General features: G+C 34.9%; 1 protein-coding gene and 1 long non-coding RNA gene across 5 annotated transcripts in view; one reads left to right on the forward strand and one right to left on the reverse strand.

Annotated features, from left to right (window-relative positions):
* The window catches only part of LOC143238624 (lachesin-like), an 84,012-nt gene that overhangs the window by 37,061 nt on the left and 22,553 nt on the right, over window positions 1-24,398 (forward strand). Inside the window, exons 1-5 of one of the 3 annotated variants that reach the window (XM_076479011.1) lie at window positions 7,885-8,262; window positions 8,479-8,585; window positions 17,197-17,404; window positions 19,404-19,574; window positions 23,526-23,654. In XM_076479011.1, the coding sequence (XP_076335126.1) occupies window positions 8,157-8,262; window positions 8,479-8,585; window positions 17,197-17,404; window positions 19,404-19,574; window positions 23,526-23,654 (721 nt within the window). In that variant the 5' untranslated portion in view covers window positions 7,885-8,156. Of the gene's footprint in view, window positions 1-7,884; window positions 8,263-8,478; window positions 8,586-17,196; window positions 17,405-19,403; window positions 19,575-23,510; window positions 23,655-24,398 lie in introns of those variants that run through there. The other 2 variants (XM_076479008.1, XM_076479010.1) reach the window with 2 other exon arrangements.
* LOC143238625 (uncharacterized) overlaps window positions 1-24,398 on the reverse strand; it is a 60,056-nt gene that overhangs the window by 9,164 nt on the left and 26,494 nt on the right. Inside the window, exon 1 of one of the 2 annotated variants that reach the window (XR_013020674.1) lies at window positions 6,088-6,239. The exons of the other annotated variant lie outside the window; for it this stretch is intronic. This is a non-coding gene — a long non-coding RNA (uncharacterized LOC143238625). Of the gene's footprint in view, window positions 1-6,087; window positions 6,240-24,398 lie in introns of those variants that run through there. 2 annotated transcript variants of the gene reach the window in all.

Below are 24,398 nucleotides of genomic sequence, written 5' to 3' on the forward strand. Positions count from 1 at the left end.
TTTAAAGTACTAGATAATCAAATACTAAATCTACTGAATAATGTTGATTATCACTTTTAATAGACCAATCTCGATGTGTCATTTCTGGATAGTATTTTTTTCTTTTCAATGTTATTTTTTCGTTGCTATTGTAATAAGAGGTTATATAAGTAACCTATATTCTGTTATACTTGTAATCAATTTTTGTTCATTTTATGTAAGTAAAGAGTTTAGCTTCCCTTTCGGTAAAAAATCCTTATTTAGTAGAAAAAAATGAATATTATTTTCAAAATCTGCGTAGCTGCATTATGGAAAATCCGTTATTAAAACAAAAAAAAAACTTTATGTAGTTACATTTGCAAGCCTGTGTAATCGTATTAGTAAAGTAGATATATATATATAATTTTATATGAAAAAATTCAACAACCACCGCACGTGCGACGTGCAATAACTGATAGTTCAAAAACTATTGAAAAATGCCCGGCATGGCCAAGTGTGTTAAGGCGTTTGACTGGTAATTCGAGGGTCGCGGGTTCGAATCCCGGTCGCATCAAACATGCTCGCTCTCCGAGCCGTGGGAGCGTTATAATGTGACGGTCAATCTCACTATTCGTTGGTAAAAGATGAGCCCAAGAGCTGGCCGTGAGTGGTGATAACTAGCTGCCTTCCTTCTAGTCTTACATTGCTAAATTAGAGACAGATAGCCCTCGAGTAGCTTTGCGCGAAATTCAAACCAAACCGAGTAAGAACGTGACCAAACGCAGTATAAAACAAAGTGAAAAACTTTTTATCATTTCCACCACAGATCAAGGTAGACGAATGGATAAAACCTCCTGATAGACATCTGTAGGAAAGCTCTATAACCAGAAGATCTTTAGGAAAACCTGTTTCTGGCTGAGATAGTACAATAATAACTAAATAGGATGCACTTTCCACATAATTAGACATCCCATAAGTAAAAATATTGAAGACATCCTCCAGGCATTCTTTAATCTCTATAGAACTGACTTCTAGTGTCTAAACAACAGCCCCCCGCTAGTACAGCGGTATGTCTCCGGATTTACAACTCTAAAATCAGGGATTCGATTCCCCTCGGTGGGCTGAGCAGATAGCCCGATGTGGTTTTGCTATAAATAAAAACACAAACACACACAAGTCTAAACAACGTAAGCTTACAAAAATTAGCGACCCATGACAATGTGTAACTAGAGTACTAGTGTGAAAGCAATATTGCACAATCAGTGCCTCTGCTACAAAACTTGTATTTAAACATTTCTTAATAAAAACAAGATTTAAAGCCGTTAATACAAAAAGTATTTGGAGAGTTATTTAATGTGGTTAATCAACTCAGTGTGGCTCATTTCAGATATTCGGAAAAAAACATGAACAATTGTGCGTACAAATCTAACAGACTGTTAGCTACAGTTTCTATACATTTAATTAATGATATTTTAAGCAGGAAATTATACCATGAATGTAAATCAAGAAACAAATAGTCAGTTTGTCAGCAAAACGAAACCCGGATTTCAGGGTTTGAAACTCCGCAAACATAACGCTGTACCCATTGTGGGTCCACTAAATAGTAACTTCAGTGAGGTCGACACATGAGCTGTTATTGAATTAATTCGAAGACGTTTCTTACAAAGGTACCAACTTATTTATTTCTACTGAAGCAAGTTATTCTCCAGATTATACAAAATCTGTTAAATCATCTTAAATTATTTTAAGATATTTTATAATTAATTCTTCAAATAATTCTAGTGATATGTAGGACTAAGCGTAAGTATAAGTTGGCTCTTTAGTCCTTAAATACGTAAACAACAATGTAATATCTTATTTTCTCGTTGCCTAATCTGTGAATTGTGGCGAGAAAAAAATGAGGTCGAATTTATCTTTGGATTTACAGGTTGTCTGTTACTTTAAAATTAGGGACGGTTTAGTTTGTTTGATTTTTGTTTATAATGGGCTTTTGTGCACCGGTATCTAACAGTGCGCGTCCGCAAACATACCGCTGTGCTACTGAGGGACAATTGGGAGTCATTAGAATCTCTGTCCAAAATGATCGATGACGACTTAGCCTTAGGAAAAATGTATTGCAGCATTAATACTAAACTATGACCGATACCAAGCTTAAGTCTTAGGAAAAATGTATTGTAGCATTAATACTAAATTATGACCGATACCAAGCTTAAGTCTTAGAAAAAATGTATTGTAGCATTAATACTAAACTATGACCAATACCAAGCTTAAGTCTTAGGAAAAATGTATTGTAGCATTAATACTAAACTATGACCGATACCAAGCTTAAGTCTTAGAAAAAATGTATTGTAGCATTAATACTAAACTATGACCAATACCAAGCTTAAGTCTTAGGAAAAATGTATTGTAGCATTAATACTAAACTATGACCGATACCAAGCTTAAGTCTTAGAAAAAATGTATTGTAGCATTAATACTAAACTATGACCAATACCAAGCTTAAGTCTTAGGAAAAATGTATTGTAGCATTAATACTAAACTATGACCGATACCAAGCTTAAGTCTTAGGAAAAATGTATTGTAGCATTAATACTAAACTATGACCGATACCAAGCTTAAGTCTTAGAAAAAATGTATTGTAGCATTAATACTAAACTGTGACCGATACCAAGCTTAAGTCTTAGGAAAAATGTATTGTAACATTAATACTAAATTACGACCGATACCAACTTAAGTCTTAGGAAAAATGTATTGTAGCATTAATACTAAATTATGACCGATACTAACTTAGGCTTAGGAAAAATGTATTCTAGCAGAACAACTTGATAATTCTGAGCTCAGTGTGTGAGAACCATGCTTACTGGTGATTTTGAGTACAACGCGTTTATTCTGTGACTTAAGTAAACAGTGAAAAAAAAGATACCAAAGTCTTACGGTCATGAGTTGGTAAACAAACCGATACGTTTAAAAACATCTATGTCTAGAATTAAACAAACAGTCGAGTTTAATCGCTTAATCTCAAAATATTATTCGGTCAATAACAAAAGCATATCGCTTTTGAAAAATGAGCCAATCAAATGTCATTTAAACCTGACACTAACGGTCAGCATAACGGTAACTTTTTACTGTGGGTTTTTCTTCTTCGTTGTCTTCCGAAACTCAGAAAAGCCAGTCGAAGCTACAATAATGCGGGAAGCCTATTTCAGGTGGGAATACTCTAGACTGTTACAGAAAAGCGCTTTTTTATTTGTAAATATTTAGCCTGACTCCGGGAATTTGCCTGAAAGCTGCTGTTCAAAGATTAGGACTCTCACGTGGTAACGTATAATTTTAATGCAAAGTTATCCTCGTGTATGAGAGCTCACAGCTCACACAGTTGATCCCACATAATAACATAGAACTTGTCTGTTGGAAGATTTGTGTTTACATTTGGGCGACTAGTTACGAAACAAACAAGCTAGAGATAATCGAGCTTACCGCGAGAGGTCTCTATTGACTTTGGATTATTTTATTCCACTTACGGTCGAGATCAATAAGCTAGCCCTCTTGCGGCTCTATTTAGATAATTGAACAAAGTTTTAAGTGAACTTTGTCAAAACAGATTCTAAACAACAAGAACATCGAGTGCTTTAGCTTAAAACCTTTGTTGTACAATACACAGCAAGCTGGGGATATATATATATATTTAACAAGGCATAAAATATTTAATATTGTGAGTACTAATGTTGTTTTTTCACGTAATTGTTAAACATATATGTACCTCGTGTTGGATTGGAATTATTAGGTATTATTTTACTGGTTACTTTAAATTTATGTATCTTGATGAAGACAACATATGGACACGCGTACATTTAACTTGCAATAAAACTGTGAAAAGAATTACAGTTAACATAAAAGCTAACATAATGGATTATATTGCAAAGCCACCAATATACATAGGTAAAACTGATCTCAATAAAAACTCATTACATTTTAAACTAGTTGTTTGTTTATGTTTATATGCGAATAACTTTTAAAAATAAAATATATGTACTTAAAAGAGTTTAATTGTTAATGAACTGATGAAATATAAAAGGAAATTTTTTGTTTAAAAACCTTTAAGTTGGTTTAAGTTGTGCAGTGAAAGTATTTATAATTAGTTTTAGATAACAAGAAGACATTATTATGCAGTAAGAAAATATGGAAGGATAACAATAAGTCAGACCCAGTTTCTTCGTATGGATTTCATGTCCAAAGCACATACTTCCTCCTGACCACCTCAGGTACGAGGACAGTGTTTTATCCAATAGATGTTTCAACAACGCGAACGTACAGAAATCTACAGCAACTTGACTAGAATGTGTGCTATTTGCATTCTCTAGCTGCTTAAGGTATACAACGATTGAACGGTTATATTATGGAAGCAACTTGTGTATAAGTGACTTGTGTCATTTTTATAGGCAGAGATCTTTTGTCATTATGTTAGGAGGACAAGTTTTTCCACTGACAATTATGTTCTTGTATTGTCGCCTGTTACAAAATTCCACACGACTGGAGTACAAATGTTTTGTGAGTTTCTTTATGAGCGGTCCTCCCCAAGATGATCCATATTCCTCTGTTTTCTTATCTCTTTAGTACGACGATTATACCTGATTTGGAACATCTAACTCTTGGGTCCAAACACATCTCAATGATCTAAGTGGATCGACATTTTTCGTTTGAAAGGACTGTTATATACCTTTCCAAAAGGTGACAAATACTAGCGCCAAACACTATCAAAATATAACTCTGATACAAGCCATACCATTATGGCCTTATACCAGCATGGTTCTCACGTGACTCACATATTTAAAATAATTTTATCATAAGTGTACTCAACCATCTGTAAAAGGTAATGCCCACACTACCACAGTAATTACAAATCACTGGCTCACACAACAGAAGCATTTATTTTAGCTCATCATAACAAATCACATTAAGAAACAAACCTTTTTAAAAACAAAGTTTATTTATACTTTCTCGATAATATCTTTCTTGCTTTGTGTATCGCAACATTTTGTAAGTAAAGACAAATATTCGTCGATTCCGTGACTTTCGGTTTGGTAGTGTCCAAACAAGTTCGTGTAACTTAAATAGAAGTTTTCTGAAGGATTTATTTTACAATGGTAAGGTAAGGCTATGAAACTGTTATTGGTAAGTGCATCTGCTAAGATATTTGCAGTTGTTTCCCCAAACACCTTTACGTGCTTCCACCTGAAGTTTAAACCATATAGTTCTAGCTCTTTAATTTTTTGATCTTCGTTTAATATGAACCCAAAGTTTATTTAAACAGTTGAAAGTATTTAAGCGTTTTCTGACATATTAAGCTTTTCGTTTGCAGACTTTGATTAAACTATTTTGTAATACACTTTTATCACATAAAAATGTGAGGACTTGTTGGGAATTAAACAAAAAGCTACACAATGTCAACCACGGGTATCGAAACTTGGTTTCTGGGATTGCAAATTCGCAGACATACCGCTGTGTTACTGGATGGGGGTGGAAGGGGTCAAAATGTAAGGTAAAGTATTGGTTAAAGCACATCGTGAATTTGATTTTGACCATGTCGAAACTTACTTTTTGAGTGGTAGCAAAATATATACATTTATATGGGTGTTTAGTTGTTTTGCTAAACATTCTTCTGCAATAGATGTCTGGCTTGTTGAAGGTAAATTAAAAAAATATAAACGAACAGCACTCACTTGTTTTCAAAATAATATGTTTATATATATATATATATATATATATATACCTGAAACTAGTTAAACCTATGTACGACAAATTATTTACAATATAGATTAGCATAGGTGTATCATAAACATTATAGAGTTCTCTTTTTCTTGTCAAAAGTCCATATAGGCCTATTTATTTGCTTGAGAATTTCAGTTGACAAGCCAAACTATTTTTCTTTATTGCTACTGCCAAACTATCAAACATAGTTCATTATTACGTTTTGACGAGTTACCACTGTTGTATCTTATATTTTTAAAACTGTCTGCTCCTTTTTGTCATTTACGGCTACTTCCAATAAACGTCCATTTTTTTAACGTTCACAAAGACAGGTTCGATGACTTTAGAACTCGCTTTGATGAAATAAACTTTTCTACTGACCTCTTTCAACACCATTAGTCTCACTGTAATATATATCAGCCGTTAGGCCTATATTAATCGTTAGGCCTTCCTTCTCTGTCTGCACGTCTATTTCACGTTACTTTGTTTTTTATCTGCTCTGTCTGTCTGCTGTAAAAGTGCTGTTTTCCGTTCATCTCATACTGTTTGTTTGTTTATTATCAGTTGTTTGCCGCTATATATCCTCGACATCAATAAATTTCACGTGACGTTCTATAGTCTCCACATCGATGAGTTATAAACACAATTTTCACCGAGTTACGTAACTAAAAATTTAATTTAACGCTCCTAACGCCGCCTTTGTTATGAAGAAAACTAGACTATCATAAAATATTCACTCATAAAATAAACAACTTAGTAATAAACTAAACAGTCTCTTATATCATGATAAAGCAGCTATAAGTTCGTGAAAAACGACACCAGTAGATACGGTTTGTGACACTCTAGAATCAAACAAGACACCAAAAAGTACAATTCGTGGCACATTAGAGAGAGAAAAAAAAGACACCAAAAATACTAGACTTAATTTGGAAATATATGGAAAGTTCTTAGTTTTAAAGTATTTCTAATATTGCTAGTTTGGTTATGTTCCCAACGGTTTTAACAAACTTTTTCTGCAATTAATTTTTGTGTATTCGCTGACATTATTCTTCAAAACAGTGCAGTGCTCGTATCCTAGCTTATATTCTCAGTAGCTGTAATTAATAACTTTGATTTATTTATTGAAGTAAGTAAACGACTTAGGACTTATGCTTACGATTTGGTGGCTGTAATCGTAGTTTAATGTATTAGTGCAGTGTTTCTTAACCTACAGCAGATGTAATCAGACTAAGCACTGCTCACAGAAAGAGTTCTTGAAACTAAAGGACGAAAACAAAACAAAGAAAAAAGGATTGCTTCTTTGTTTTGTGCGCAGAGCTACACGAGGACCATCTGCGCTAGCCGTCCCTACTTTAGCAGTGAAAGACTAGTGTGTATGTTTTCTTATAGCAAAGCCACATCCGTCTATCTGCTGAGCCTCACCGAGGGAATCAAACCCCTGACTTTAGCGTTTTAAGTCCGTAGACTTACTGCTGTACTAGCGGGGATCGTGTGTAAGACTAGAGAGAAGGCAGCTAGTCATCACCACCGACCACCAATTCTTGGGCTATTCTTTTACCAAGGAATAGTGGGATTGACCGTAACATTATAACGCCCCCACGGCTGAGAGGGCGATCATGTTTGGTGCAACGGAGATTCGAACCTGCAACCCTCAGATTACAAGTCGAGCACCCTAACCACCTGGCCATGGCGGGGCTACGAAAAGAAGGAAGACACGTTAGTGTTTGTCATTCAAAAACAATAATTTCTTTGTTTCTTGTTAAACACAAAACTATACAAGGAACTAATGGCAAAATAATTACTAAGATAACATTGTATGTTTATTTATTTCCTTTTCAGAATCCAGGGATTACGCTAACATATACGACATTTAAAAACGGGTACGGCAGTTAAAACAGTTGAAAATAGCTTAATTAGAGTAAGTTACGATTATTACCCGAAATTTCTGGTTTGAAAAATCAGGTGATATACTTTAGTCTTCATATCAACGGCTAATTTTTTTGTCTGAGTTTCCTAATGAGTATCAATCTCTCGAACACGTGTGATTATTCTGTTTTTTCCCAAGGTCATTCGATTACAAGACTGACAAGTGTAGATTTCTTTGTTGTTTTCGCCTTATTAAAGTGCTTATCAAAACAGTAGTTTAGAACTGATTATATTGTATATACCTCATGATTCTACATTACATGTGCTGCGAAGAAATTTTAGCTTCTTTTGTTTGTTTAGAATTTCGCGCAAAGCTACTCGAGGGCTATCTGTGCTAGCTGTCCCTAATTTAGCAGTGTAAGACTAGAGAGGCAACTAGCTAGTCATCACCACCCACCAACGAATAGTGGGATTGACCATAACTTTATAACGCCCCACGGCTGGGAGGGCGAGCATGTTTGGCGCGACGCGGGCACGAACCCGCGACCCTCGGATTACGAGTCGCGCGCCTTACGCGCTAGGCCATGCCAGGCCGTTTTAGTTTCTTTACAAAGATCGTTAAACTTAAGCTAATCAAAATTGTTTCACATAATTCGACCAGTTACTACATCTTTGTGGACTTGAATAGAAGTAATAAATTCGTCTTTTTATTGTCTCAAACCAATAAACTGACCAAGAATGACCTTTACCTTTGTGTATTAATTACTTTAAATTCTGTAATAATTAATAAATAAATACGTAATGTCGATACTTAGGATTTGTATTTTTTTTCACACAAAAGTACAAAAGTGTTTCTTTTTTTTCGTTACAAAAGTTGGTGTAATAACTGTCGTTCTTTGCATGTAGGCTACGACAAAGAGCCGGAGTTCGCCGAACCTGTCCACAATGTGACAGTCGCCGTAGGACGCACAGCACAACTACTGTGTGTCGTGGATAACTTGAGTACATACAGGGTAAGTTCATTGATTTCATAGATTCAATTTGTTTAGTTCTTTTTTGAACCTTCTGATTCTTTGTAAGGTTTAATTAAAAGCTAGATTCTGTGTAGTTTCTCTCCGTTTGTCCGTACAGCTTAGTTGTCATATTCTTGTTTCTCCATTTTTGTAATGATCATATATATGTATATCGATTCGATGTCTTGCTACAACTCCCGAGAAACTATTTGCACGTGGACGATGCTGTTTTTCCTCATAAGCCAGCAGAAATATAGTTTGCTTACGAAGTGTTTACCGATTTTCAATATTATCAATACGTGTCGTAGCTGTGTGAGTGACAGACACTGACCAACTTAACGTATCTTAAGAGATAACATCGATATTCCCTTGAGTATATTTGATAAAAACTAGACTTTATAATGTCTTACAATGATTTCGTAGTGGGACATCACATAAGACTTTTATACTTTAAACAGCTCTTTGTGGAGGCAACATGATACATGTTGATCTTGTTTTAATTTATATGTGTTGCTCTTGATTTAATTTCTAACAACCTTCCGCATCACTTTATTCTGTGATCATTCTACATATTTTCTGATATCTTTTTATAAATAACAATTTAAGTAATTCATTGAGTTTTATATTTTATATGATCCTTAAGTCTTGTTTGGCTATACGTTTCAAAGAAACTTATTTTTGTCATAAGTACATCATTGCTATATGTGTGTGTGTGTGTACACTAGCCGGAGAGCCCTTTTCTCGGAAGGGAGTTACATACATGAAAAGTTGTTTTCCTTTGATATAATTGTAAAAGTCTCTCGCTGGTACAGCGACGAATTTAGAACGCTAAAATCAGGAGTTCGATTCCCCTCGGTAGACTCAGCAGATAGCTCAATGTGGTTTTGCTATGAGAAACACAAACACACATAATTGTAAAAACGCCCCTAACAACTGCAAAACACAAAATGTGAAACCTGAAGTTAGCATGTATCTCTGCATGGATCCAACATACCTTCATGAAGAATGTGGTAAAGTTCCGTCAAGAGGGGGCGAAAATAGTAGCAAGGAACGCGAAAACGCCCGTAAAATCGCAAAACGCTGAATGCAAAACTGAAAATTTGTATATATCCCAAATAAACCTCCATACCAATTTTAGTGAAGATCCATCCATACCCTGCGAAGTAATTGTATGGACGTACAACAGACAGTACTATTATATTTCTATAGATTCCTAAGTTAAGTGGTGACTACAACATAAAAATTGGTTCATTACATGACTTTATAGCGCCACCTGTCTTACAATATAAATGAATTTCTGCCTGATTGTACGAGCTGTTGATGTAGCAAGATTAGTAATTAGTTCAAGGGTACATGAATACTTGTATAATAATTATAAATGTGCAGGATCACAATTTGATTATGTCATGCAGCATTTTCAATGTGTTTCGGCTAAATCATCAAACACGTTGATTCATTTGTGGAAAACTTTGAGTTACTGCAAAGCGTCATCAATGATTACTTTTATCAAGATATGAGTTAAAGCTGCACCAACCTACAACGATAATTACAAACAAATTGTTTACTGAATGTGTTTCGTAGTATTGGAAAGTTTAATTCGCTTTTAAATGCCTCTCCTGTCTTTTTTTTTTTTTTTACAGAATTTCGTTTGTATTCTGGTTCGTAAGATAAACAGTGACAATAATTTATGCCTTCTATAATTATGTAAATATGTATGTTTTTTTTCAATAATTATTTTGATTTTCTCAATTATTGTAATTTTTTTTCGTATTATTTTATTATTCACTGGGATTTTAGGGTAGTTTTTTTTTCTATATTAAAAAAAAAATCTCGTATCTTCTATTTCATTCATAGTGTAGGTTTAGGTGTTTGTGACCTGAAGTTTTGATTAAAATTCTTTCTCTTGGGTACTCCTTAGATAAGCACTGAGTCCCATTGGATGATCCAGTAATCAATCTTGCTACTTCGAAATGTGTTTTTTTTTATCCTGAAGAAGAAAAGGTTAATAGGCAAGAACACAAGTTTTGAACAAACAAGGAAATTCGATTCTGACAAATAATCGGTTTGTGCTCACAATAACAGAGCTATATACATGTTTGTATTGAGTTTTCGGTGAAGTCAGTGTTAGATTTGATATGTGGAAAAAAATTAAAAAGTCGTTATGATTGAAGTTTTTCGAAGTTACTCGCGAAGTGATAGGAATAATAATTCCTCGCATCAAGAAACAAACAAACACACAAAAAAAAGCATTGTGCCTTTTTTTATTCAATCTATTGCCCTGTCCTTACAATAAAAGTATAAATTAAAAAAAAAAACTATCGTACGTGACCGTGAAATGCACTGTGAGAGGTTCATGAAAGTTGATTATTTGTTTTTTCCGAAATATGCCAATAGCAATAGAAAGATTGAAAGTGCACAATAAATTATTCATTTCCACTGCGGTTCATAATTTAAGGAACATTTTTTTTCTACGTTATTTTCTTACCAAGCAGTAAGTAACAATATCTCACTTAATATATCTTGGAAGTTTGTTTAAACAACATTTGAAAAATAAATACCTCAAATATGGGATTTGGAAATGAATTACAACTGCAGAATTAATACTTTACCGCTTATTAAAATAAAAGAGGTAATTTTGTTTTCATCCTAATTATGTCAGTAATGACAACTTGGACCCTAGTGCCCACCCTCACATGATGATTGATCTATATTTCTCCAGCACTAGGAGCTATGGAACACGTGCAATTTTAAATTAAAAATAACTTCTTGACACATTCTTAGATATCAACCCATTGATACACATCCCCAGCAATCAATTAGCAATCCTTATAGAATTCACTACCACCAAAACTAACTTTATGTTCAATAACCGAACCTACCCATAAATAAATGGCCTAAGTATGAGGAATCCCGTGTCACCAGTTTTATCCAACATTTTTATGACACAAATTGAATCTCAAGCAGTCAATTCATCCTTACACTCACCACTATATACTGGTACAAGTATGTTGATGATACAACTGCTGGATTCATATCTACAGAGCACACACTTAGTTTTTTCAACCACGTTAGCTCCCCACACCCCAACAGTAAGTTCACCTGTAAACAGAAAAACTAACCAAATAGCATTTCTCAACTTCATTATCGCAATAACCGATACACAATTGAAAACAAAAATCCACAAAAAAATCACCCATACAAGAAACAAAACAAAAACTCAACATATTAAGAAACCAAATAAACACAGCCACAAAACTATGTTCACCTGATAAAATTAATGAAGAAATCAACAAAATAAAACAACACTTCAACAAAAGCAACAAATTTCCTCCAAAAACCGCTGAAAAATATACGCACACACCTAGGTCAACAACAAACAAACAATAATAAATCCCAAGATACGACAAACTATAAATCTTTACACTGCTGTATACCATATGTTCCCGACGTCAGCGAAAAAATAACCAACATTAGGAAAAAACAAACAAACTTATTGCAAAACATAACTTTCCAGAAAATACCAAATTTATTATTCAAAAACTAGGTACAAAACTAAAAGTCCATACTATGTAAAACCTACACTGACAAACACAACACCAACATACAATGCAACAACTACCACGACTTCTATATTGGAAAAACAAGCAGAAAAATGGAAACTAGATTCAAAGAACACAAACACACAACAACAAATACCACACGTTTTGCAAATCAAATAAACACAACGTAACCCAACTACTAAGTAGGGAAACAAATATAAACGAGTTCAAAATCAAAGAAGCCCTACTTATACAACGACTAATACCAAAATTAAACCAATATAAAGGAACACTTTCATACCTGTACTAATTAATAACCTAACATCCGAATTCAACGCCCCCTACAATCCCGTATCCATTTATACTCTCTTCTCTAAGGCATGTGTCCAGCAACGATCAGTTGCAAACTCTCTCGTTGTTAACCTGAAGATGAAGTAGAAAGGTCAAAACGTTGTTTTTTGCTTTATTAGGAAGACTTCTAAATGTGACAGTCAATTCCAATTGAAAGTAGTTGCATGGGTGGATGGTGCTAATAAATAGTTATCCAACTTCTAGTCAGTATTTCTAAGTGTGGGCCTGAGCCTTAGAGATTCTCCGGCCTTATCACTTATCCTATGTGCCTTTGGTGTTAGGTTTGAATTTACCGTTATATTTATAAGTGTCGTTGTTATCTGTCTGAAAATAATCATTCAACCCCAAAACGATATCACACGCAAATCTCCACTCTATAACTAACATAGTTAGCAACACATTCGCAGTCTCTAAATGTTTCTGCCATTTTATGTGTTGTTCCAGCATGTTATCTAATCCAACAGAACAGCGTTTGACTGGTTTGAATTTCGCGCAAAGCGACACGAGGGTTATCTGCACTAGCCATTCCTAATTTAGCATTGTAAGACTACAAGGAAAACAGCTGCCCATACCGGAGTAATGGCGTTTGGTTGCAACCGTAAATGATGGAATTTCTCACAGGGGTTTCAAAACATGACATCTCTATAATTTTACTCGATTCTATAGTGACCGAGAACAGATACCATTGATAACTAATTCCTATTATTAAAACAACATTTAGCATAACAAAACATCGTAAAAGTTCCAGCTAAAATCAAATTTTGTATTTCAGTATCATTCATCTTTCTTTTCTACTTAAAATGTACAATAAAAACTCTAACGACCAATATTGAAACACGTGCTTTGAAAACAAAACACTGAGATGACGTATCTGAATAAAATGCACTTGTTGTTGTTTTTTAAATATGAAGACTTTGAATTAAACGTCCGTTACTTACAATTGCGTAAGTTTGTATGCAATATTAATTCGGCTTCTAGTTTTGTATGTGTATGCATTTCCAGCTGGCTCCTTCCAGCTGGCTCCTTCAACAGTTCTTTAACTAGCAGGACCAAAATGTTATGATCTGAAGTTAACATTCAAAATATAAACGTTTAGGTGTTTTTGTTAACCCACCACAACTTACATAACACAAACAGGCAAACAAACAATTGTGGCAGTGGAAGGTATTTAGTTTTTAAAGGAAATATTAAACTTTTCCTAAACTGGAGTGTTCAATGATACTAATATGCCCTTTTGTTCCGGTCGCGATCGTGCGGTTAAAAAAATTCAGAGATGATTCGTATTTCCTGGTTGACTGGTATAGGCAGAACTCCGAGAGGCAGAAAGAAGACCAAGGCTGGTGACGACGACAATGCCCGACAGAGTATATCTCAATAAACGTCCTGTAAACAAAACTATCTAGTGGCTGAGATCTGTAAATTATGTCATGGCTGGGATCAGAGAATCAAAGGGTGCTAAGGAATTCGTTGTGAGGGAAAACGGGAGATCTCGAATAATCTACTGGAGTCTGTAAAGTTACATTTTTCAACAGTTTAACTTTTATTGTAAAATATATTACTGATACTATGAATTCCATCAACTTATTTCAATACAACATAGTCTTTATCCAATCAAATATTTGTTTGTTTTTGGAATTTGGCTCAAAAATACACGAAGGCTATCTGCGGCAGCCGTTCCCAGTTTTGCACTCTAAGACTAGAGAGAAGGCTGCTAGTCATCATCACACATCGCCAACTCTTGGGCTATTCTTTTACCAACGAATAGTGAGATTGACCGTCACATTATAACGCCCGCACGGCTGAAAGGGCGAGCAAGTTTGGCGCGACCTTCAGATTACGAGTCGAGTATCTTGATCACCTGGCCATGCTGGGCCACAAGAGAAGAAAATGTCCGAGACCGACTTAGCTGTTTGTTGACAGCGAGAACACAGGTTTAATCATACAACCGTAAGGTGAAAAAATCACACCAATAAAAGATATGACGCAGAAACAGGTGTGATGAAAATAAACAGAACATCTCCTGTTCTAGCAGGTCTGACGTACAGAAATAATTTTTGGCACTGTTTTGATCGGTGCGTTTAATTAAGATAAGTAATTATTGAAACACCAATAATTATACAAAGATCAAATATTACGAGTTTCATTTCATCAAAAATATAATTAAAAACATTTTTATTTTACACATGACTCGGCATGGCCAGATGGTTAAGGCACTCGACTCGTAATCTGAGGGTCACGGGTTCGAATCCCAGTGACATCAAACATGCTCGCTCTTTCAGCCGTGGGGCGTTATAATGTGACAGTCAATTCCATTATTCGTTGGTAAATGAGTAGCCCCTCCCAAGAGTTGGCGATGGGTGGTGAGGACTAGCTGCTTTCCCTCTAGTCTTATTAGGGACTGCTAGCGCAGATAGTCCTCGTGTAGCTTTTCGCGAAATTTAAATCATTTTACTAATATTTCTATGTGTTTTTCATTAGCTGTATTATACGTCATTGAATTAGGTTACGTAATGTATAACATTTAACAAATTAATTAAATATGAGCAGAAAATTCATAAGTAAAAAAAAAAAAAGTTGAGAAAATTCTTCAAGGAATCTTGAGAATGCTTATAACGACATCTCGAGAACACTGCTTTATTTCAATAATGAGCTTCGATTTTACGTACACGTTTAAATCAACCTCTAAATCATTCTACTGCAAAGAATTTCTGAAATACTGCCAGGATTATGAACGAACACCAAACCTTCGAAAACCTGTTTTTTTTTTTTATTTTCATGACGGCTCGCATTAATACAACAGTTGGTAGATATAAACCTAGATACTTTGTTTGGTTTTGAATTTCGCGCAAAGCTACACGATGGCTATCTGCGCTATCCGTCCGTAATTTAAGGGTGAAAGACTAGAGCGAAGGCAGCTAGTCATCGCCACCAGCCGCTAACTCTAGGGCTACTCTTTTACCAACGACTTGACCGTCACATCATAACGTCCCCATGGCTGAAATGGCGAGTATGCTTGGTGGGACGGGAATTCGAACCCGCGACCCTCACATTGGAAGTCGAGTTCCCTAACCACCGGGCCATGTCAGGCCAATACTTTGTTATCTACTTTGAGAAATTTGGACATACTAAACTGAGGTTACCCTGTTACCCTTTTATTGTGTATAGTAACATGTACGAGCTTATAGCTGAGTTCCACTCAGTAAATGTACCTTTCTTTATATGTTTTTTATAATTATTGTATATTTGAACATTTATTTTTAAATTTTTATACACCCATTGCTGCCGCTATTATGAACGATAATAATTGAATCTATGTTAGGTTTTTCCTGGTAACTTATATTATAAGTTGTATGTAAATTACTTTCTGTCGTCGGTTGTTGTTGTTGTTCTTGAATAAAGCACAAAGCTACACATGGGCTATCTGTGCTCTGCCCACCATGGGTATCGAAACCCGGATTTTAGCGTTGTAAGTCCGCAGAAATACCGCTGAGCCACTGAGGGGCGTTCCGTGGTCGGTTTCTCTGTTTGTTGAATTTTGCATAAAGCTACTCGAAGGCTATTTGCGCTGGCCGTCTCTAATATACAAGTGATAGATTGGAAAGAAAATTGGTAATGTACACCACTCACCATCAACTCTTAGGCTACACTTTATCAATGAAAAATGGAATTGACAAAAACATTATAACATCCTCATGGCTGAGAGGACGAGCATGTTAGGTGACAGAATTCGAGCTCAAGACCTGTAGATTGTTCATCGGGCACTCTAGCCACTGCTCCCTTCTCCAGTGGCACAGTGGTATGTCTGCGGTCTTACAACTACAACTCTAGAATCCGGATTTCGATACCCTTGGTGAACAGAACACAGATAGCCCACTATTTTGCTTTGTGCCTAACTTCAACCAACCAAACCAAACTCTAATCATTAAGTCATATCAAGCCTAGGTTTTAAAGAAAGAAAAAAATTGTAACATATTTCTGACAAAAATCAGAAGGCCAGCAAGGATGGATCCAAAACATAAGCCTACGTCATCAACAAGCTCTCCATCATCACACACACACTCAAAAACATATGCAGTCTTTCGACTTTCGAGAATAAGTAATAGTTATTTGAGCCAGCTATTAAAAATATTTCAGTACAATCTTAACTGGTTCAAGAGAGTAAAAGTATCGTGATTTAAAACCCAGCATGGACAAGTGGTTAGGGAGCTCGACTCTTAATCTGAGCGTCCAGGGTTCGAGTCCCCATCACACCAAATCATCTCGCCCTTTCAGTTGTGAAGGCGTTATAATGTGACTGTCAATCCAACTATTCGTTGGTAAAAGAGTAGCCCAATGGATGGCGGTGGGTGGTGATGTCTGACTGCCTTCACTCTAGTCTTACGCTGTTAAATTAGGGACGGCTAGCGCAGATAGCCCTCTTGTAGTTTTGCAAGAAATTAAGAAAAAAAGAAAGATAATTTAAACTTCCAAAAATATCATGTATGACCTCCTAAACCATTAAATGGTACAAATTTGAACTAGATACTGAAAAAAAGGTAAAATGTTAACTGTTTTAAGTATGATATTTAAAAAACAATTTTAACACATTTAGTGCACTGGAAAAGTAATGTATATATACCTATGTTAGCAACCTCTTAAATATATCGTATGGTTTACAGCTTAAACTGTTTTCTTTTCCTTTATTGGTTAAATGTCGTAACGTTTTAAATGACGTAACTTAGGTAGCCTGGTTAAGGGTTGAGAGTAAGACCATACTGACCATCCATCATAACGTGATCACAAGAAACTACAGGGTCAGCCTGAGCCATAATGATCACAGAAACTGGGTTCTACACATTCGAGAAGTTCAGGAGTCCGACAGAGGGGGCTATATGTGTCAGATTAACACCGTTCCCATGAAGAGTCAGGTCGGCTTTCTGGATGTAGTTGGTAAGTTTCATTATTTAAGTAAGTCTTATGGACATTAATTCCTTAAGGCTTAGCTAGCTTCTTTGTGAGATATACTCTGATAACAACATAATACTGACGCTATGTCTTTTATTGAACTTGAAAAAAACTAGTGAAAATCACTTGACCTTTAGTCAGTCTTTACTAGTGTATATACTGAAATATTCTCGTTCTAAACAAGATAGTTTAATTAAGTAAGAAGTCATTAAAACTTATTATAAAATATCCTTTTATATTTGCTCTGTTCACAAAACCTCGTTGTTTCATCATAAAAAATACATTAATTTATTGGTTTAACCACACACAGTTTCCTAGTGCGACTCGTATATAAACATGAAAAATTCAGCTATAAAGGCTAAATTAACACATCTAGATGAAAACATTATTTCATGAAACCGTTTCAACGATTAACGGAGCTCGTGGGGTATATAATGTAGATCTGAAATGCTACTTTTACAACACTCTGCGTTTTAATCCAAGATAGTTTTAACATATCGCTTAACGGTCGTTGAAAAGAGCACAGAATAAATTAAGATTAGAACGTAAGTTATCATATAAATATATTGAAGAAATAAAACTGACGTTTAACAGTACACAATAGATATTTAAAAATCATATTGACACCTGTTTTACATCTGAATATTTATCAATGGATTTATTTCTTTAATACATCTGTGTTCGATCAAAAAAGATGAAAACTGAAAATAAAGTTTAATATTATAAAACACCTGTTATGTTACGTCATGACTTAGACCTCAACAAATAAACCAGGTCAAGAGTAAGTCCGTTATAATTTAGAACTCTGCAGACGGACCACAGCGAGTAAAAGCCATCATAATTTAGACCTCTACAGATGAACCACAACAAGTGTATGGACATCATAATTTAGCCCTTCGAGAGATGAACCACAGCGAGAGTAAGACCATAATAATTTAGACTTCCACAGATAAACTGCAGCGAGAATAAGACCATAATAATTTAAACCTCCACAGATGACCCACAACAAGTGTATGGCCATCATAATTTAGACCTTCACAGATGAACCACAGTGAGAGTGAGACCACCATAATTTAAGCTTCCAAAAATGTAATGTGTAACTTCCTAAACTATTCAATACAAAGCCACGTAAGTTGCATCGTGGAATGAGGTGTTTTGTTTGGTTTTAAACAAATCGACTGTTGAATTACGATTTGTAAGATACAACATTAATATTATTAAAACATAGAAAAAATTATAAGTAGGTGTTTCTAATAATTTCTCTTTATCGATAAAACACGAACATTATCAAAATCTATAGGTAACAAAACAGTCTTAAATTTCAAGCAACACCACAAATTCCTAAGCTATAGGTTCTCATTTGTTAATAAATGTTTAAAAATCAGTGATGAGTTGAAAATTGTGAAACCTTAATTGAATTATCAAGTGATAAAAATGTCAAACTTTCAAAACTAATTCACAAAAACACGTTCATTTGCAAAATAAATTTCATTTCACTCTAAAGTTCTGATCTTTATGAACAATGAAAATAAATATTAATGCAGTGAGTAGAAGACCTGTTAACTACATCAATGTTCTGCTTAACATGTTTAGTTCTTGTTTATATAAAATGTTTATTTTAATTATGTAAACTTAATCACAGTAAAACTACATTGACGTAAAATTAAGTGTACGTGGTCCTCTTTAGTCATACCTACCAAAACATTTTCTTTATTTTGTCTGTGTGTATGTATGTGAGAGAGAGAGATAAAGTATCTTTGTTTCAGCAACCTGTCTTCCTTGAGCCGGTTAAGCCTTTTGTAATAATAAATTATTTCCAGATTAATGATTTACTCATACTGTTGTGGACAAATTCGCCTCGTTTTCTATCTTCCGCAATATGACCGTGCAATCCTTTACCGAAGAACCCCATCTTTAATTCTTAAAGGTTTCAGCCACGAACGTAATCCATATCGACTAATTCCACGATTCTCTTACTCTCCAGTGCCCCCGGAGATTCTTGGAGCCGAGAGTAGTTCCGATGTTTTGGTACGCGAGGGCTTTAACGTAACGCTCACGTGCAAAACAAAGGGATACCCTACCCCTAAAATCACTTGGAGGCGCGAAGATGGCGAGCCTCTAGCCATTGGAAATTGGCAGAACAACATGATTCAAGGTAACTAGTTATCTAAATATGTTTCATACTTCGAAACCTAAAGACCAACAATGTAACAGCCAATCAAGAACCGCATCAGGACTTTATGTCACATACGATATTTTTAATTTTATTTTTGGTAGAAACTAAAAGAAGTCTCTAATATGTACGACAATAAAACGATCTCAAAAAAGTAAAATAGAGATGGCATATCCAAAATGTTAATTTTATAATTCTAAATACAACCTTTACAATGTATAATCCAAATACATAACTGTCAAAAGCAACAAAAGTAGGCTTCTGGTCTAGCGTTAACAAAGTATGATGAATTATCAAGTATAAAAACTTTTACTTTGAACTGAAAACGTTTAATCCATTAGCTTCTTTAAAACCTCTCAGAAAAACAAAGAGACACAACTTTACCATACTATCCAACCTAACTGTAAACAACCTTCCATTTCAAGTAGCTTCTCTATCTCGTAATATTTCTGACTTCTGTCGCTAACATTTGTTCAATAACTTCTTATAATTGTCTTAACCATCACTAGAAATATTCATCGCAAAATTCCTTTTGTTGGGTAACCGTTGAATGATTAAGTAAAGTATTATCCAAACTCGTGCGAGCAATAGAAAATAGCAGAGGGTGTTTTCAGTAATATAAACTTATTGTGTAATTAATATTAATATACCAACTTTCTTTAATCATCTGTGTATTATATATTATGTTCTTTTGTCACCAAGCATTAAAAGGCTACAGTGAAATATCTTATTTAAAATAATTAAAATAATTTTTTTTAAATATTCTACCTGTGACCGGACATGACTACTATTTATTAAATATTTAATGTCAGTAATATCCCTTAGTTTAATTTTATGAAAAACACTTGGCAGGTGACTAGTTATGTTATATGATATGTATGTTTCATTTATATATAAATATGAACGAAACTAAATGTCTCAGTCGCCATTTCGGACATCTTTGTCGTGGTCAGGACAATAGATTAGCTATGAGTTATATCTCATGGAGTGTCAGTTCCATGACATTACCGCTTTTTGATCACTAATGCAGTTACTTGATTGAAGACCTTATAAAGATACACCATTGTTAATAGCCCCGCAATATAAACATTGATGGGTAATATATGTTCGAAGCAACTAATGTACCATAGGTCCCCTACTGAATAAACAGTTTTTAGCAGCAATAAACAATAAATCAGCACGGAAAAACAGGTTCCATGAGGATTAACATTTATGCCAGACGACTTATAGCATGGTTCCTTTATCTAACTGCAAGATCACAAACAGGTTAATTGATGATTAGGCATAATACCAGATGACCAAAGTATAGTTTCTCTATCTAATTACAATATCATAAACAGGTTTCTTAAGGATTAGCCTTTATGCCAGTTTGTTTGTTTCAAATTTCGCGCAAAGCTACACGAGGGCTATCTGCGTTAGCAGTCCCTAATTTGGCAGTGTAAGACTAGACAGAAGGCAGCTAGTCATCACCACCCACCGCCAACTCTTGGACTATTCTTTTACCAACGAATAGTCAACGGAATGATCGTCACATTATGATACCCCTACGGCTGAAAGAGCGAGCATATTTGGTGTGACAGTGATTCGAACCCGCGACCCTCATATTACGAGATGAGCGTCCTCACCACTTGAATACTTAAGAAGAGGTACGTTGTGGGGTATAAACATTTCTTTGTTATACAACTACCTGATGCAAATGATACCTGGCACTTGCAGTAAGAGAGGCTTAACTGGCACTCTTAAATCAAGATCTTAAAAAGCTTTAAAGGTGTTCCAAAATATTCGTTTTTGGTCCCACGTTTACGCAAGAGTCATGTAGGAATTTCAGAACTGTAGAGCGATATTTTCAGCTTTATAGTAGATTCACTAACAAGATAACATCGAGAACAAGATTTATATCCAAAACATTTGAAATAAAACATGCATTAAACCAACAATTAAAATCATGATTTGGAATCAAATTACAACAGCGATGACTTAAACCTGTTTAAGGTCAGTAGATTCTCAGACTGTAAAAAAAATCGAAATACTATTCACGTAGTTTAATATTTTAAAGTTGTGCTCATGATGAGTTTTATTAATAAACATCCTGAAATTTAAATTTTGAATGCGATTTTTGTCTTAATAAAAAAGGTGCTATTTTTATGGGTGCTATTTTGTCCAAAAGTAATTTTGGTTTTATAGAGATATAACATCAATTTTCTTCTGCGTGAAGGTAAAGTGCTATTTTTGGAAACAAGTTTTTTTATGTGCCAGTAGCATAACAGACATACAACACTAGAAGTCATTTTTCGTTACGACTGGGCAGAGCACACTAAACTACACAATGGGTCAAACAAAGCTAATGTTGAATGTTATTTTTGAAGGCATAAAGTTGTAGGAAAAAATATTAGTTTATCTTCACGCAGAAGTGTTGTAAGTCCGAAGATTTGCCTTTGTACCACTAGGAGACAGCCAGCATCAAGAACTCCCTTTATACAACAACATTAGTCCATTAATGTTATTACGTCATAAAACCCATTACGATTGTTTGTTGTTGTTGGTTTTATAAATTCTTAACAAACAGAAACACTGAGAACTCCCCAGTGGCACAATGGTATGTTTTCAGACTCATACAGCTAGAAATATGGTTTCGATACCTGTGGTGGGCAAAACACAGATAGCCTATTGTGTAGCTTTGTGTTTAATTCAAACACAAATACCGAAATTGAATTAGGGAGCTATTATACCCAATCACTGGACGTAAGGCACAACAAATTGATTTTGAATGTATTTTATGTAACTTTAGGTCCAGTTATAGACAACTGGGTATAATATATTCCAATTTGTTTCAACATTTGACAATAATAAGCAATTAAACCTCAAAATCTAAAAGTATTTATGAATATTCTCAAAAGTTTTCTAGATTCAAGATTTACTCTTTGTCGTGCACATTTCGAGATTTTCTACTCGAAATTCAATATTATCGACCTCGAGCCAACACCACAAAGTACCTTTCCTGAAATCTGAGGGTAGGAGCAGTTAAAAAGGAAGGAAATGTTACAGATTAGACTGCTGGATTATCTGTTTTCAGTGGATTAGTCAAATGAGACGTGGCAGTACCTTACTTGTATAAAAAGTCACGCTTTACAGTTTGGTGTGAGTTATGTGGACATTTGGAAAGTGTTCGGGATCGGGTTTAACTTTAAATTCAAGTAGGAAAGACCTGCACCTAGCGATAGTATGATATTGGTTTCAGTAGGAACCAGCATTGATAACTACATTAACTTTTATTTACTACGATACGGCATAATGAATATCAGTCGGGTGCGTTCTTACAACTAGTTCTGTTGGTATATGCTGGTTAAATTGTTAGGGACTTTCTTCTAATGAATTATGATTCATTAACATGCACCCAACCGTGCTCAACTGTTTAGCAATTTCCTGTAAGAAGAGGATAAGGAGCACGATCTCCAGAGTTGAACCTAATTACAAGCTTAAGACGCCACAGAAAATTCCTTGCCAACCCGTAATTCGCATTCAAGTAGTTATTGAACCTGTTAGAATAACGAAATCCATTACTTCAGCAACTCATTGATGCACTCGTTTTTAGTTTTCCATGTCGACGTGCGACTTCCCTTAATATCCGATGTGGCCTTATTTAACAAACACTTTCTGATGATTTCACGGGCTGCGAAGTCTATAGCACCAAGTGTATAAAGAATTCAACGGTATACATTTTCATATCAAACCACGTGACTTGTCACCTGAGATTTACTTTTCACAAAAATAAAGGTTACAATGTCGTAGATGTTATTTAATAATAGTAGTTGTGTCTTGTCATAGCTGAAATATGGATAGCATTGCTTATTCCTCAAGCGACCAGTGTAGTTATTTTAAATTTATGTTTTTATTTTACAGTTTCTAATGTTCCAAAAGATCTTTCTCTTTCAGAGAAAATCCACAAGGGGGCGCATTTGAACATCACGAAAGTAAGTCGTCTGCACATGGGAGCCTATTTGTGCATTGCTTCGAATGGAGTGCCACCCTCAGTGAGCCATAGGATCATACTCCAAGTCCACTGTGAGTATATCTTCAAGGGATTCTTATAAGATTACTTAAATTAAACACGAGATTTAAATACCTTCAAAACTCCCTATAGATAATTGAAGGTAACTTTGTCTATGGCGATTCTTCTTCTACCTAGACATAGTATTTTTATAGCTTGAACAAGAACTGTTTGCTCTGCATTGCTTATTAACGTAAGATATGGCCTGAACTATTCCCGTTAAACACTCACTCATACATGAACACAGTGACGTATTATTAGATAAGCATTCTGATAATCCTTTATCAGTTTATGATCGAATAACGTGTTATTTTGGTGGAAATATATAAATATATACGATGATTACGAACATGCTTTGTGACTGCTGTAATAACCAATATCACATAACGTGTAAAACATATGGTGAGATTAATCAACAGAAAGACTGATAGCACGAGGTTGAGCAACCAGAAGTGAATGGGTTTACAAGCTGTTTAACAATTGATGTATGCTTTGTTTACAAAACAATACCCACGTGGATTACATATTGGAGGAAAGTGGTCCCTTGCCGTTTTTTATCGTTGGGAGTGTTATAATTGCGCAAACATTCTATAACAAATTATGCCTATTGCAGTGTACAGCCCACGTGACTTCTCTGTCCAGTAACTCTACAGCATTATGTATACCATTGTCTATAATTATGGGAGCCGTCAATGTGAATTTTTCCTTTCATTATTGTATTTAGTGTAACTGTCATCACAAACCAATTGTTGATGATC

The sequence above is a fragment of the Tachypleus tridentatus genome, chromosome 13 (genome assembly GCF_004210375.1).
Source record: "Tachypleus tridentatus isolate NWPU-2018 chromosome 13, ASM421037v1, whole genome shotgun sequence".
NCBI lineage: Eukaryota > Metazoa > Arthropoda > Merostomata > Xiphosura > Limulidae > Tachypleus > Tachypleus tridentatus.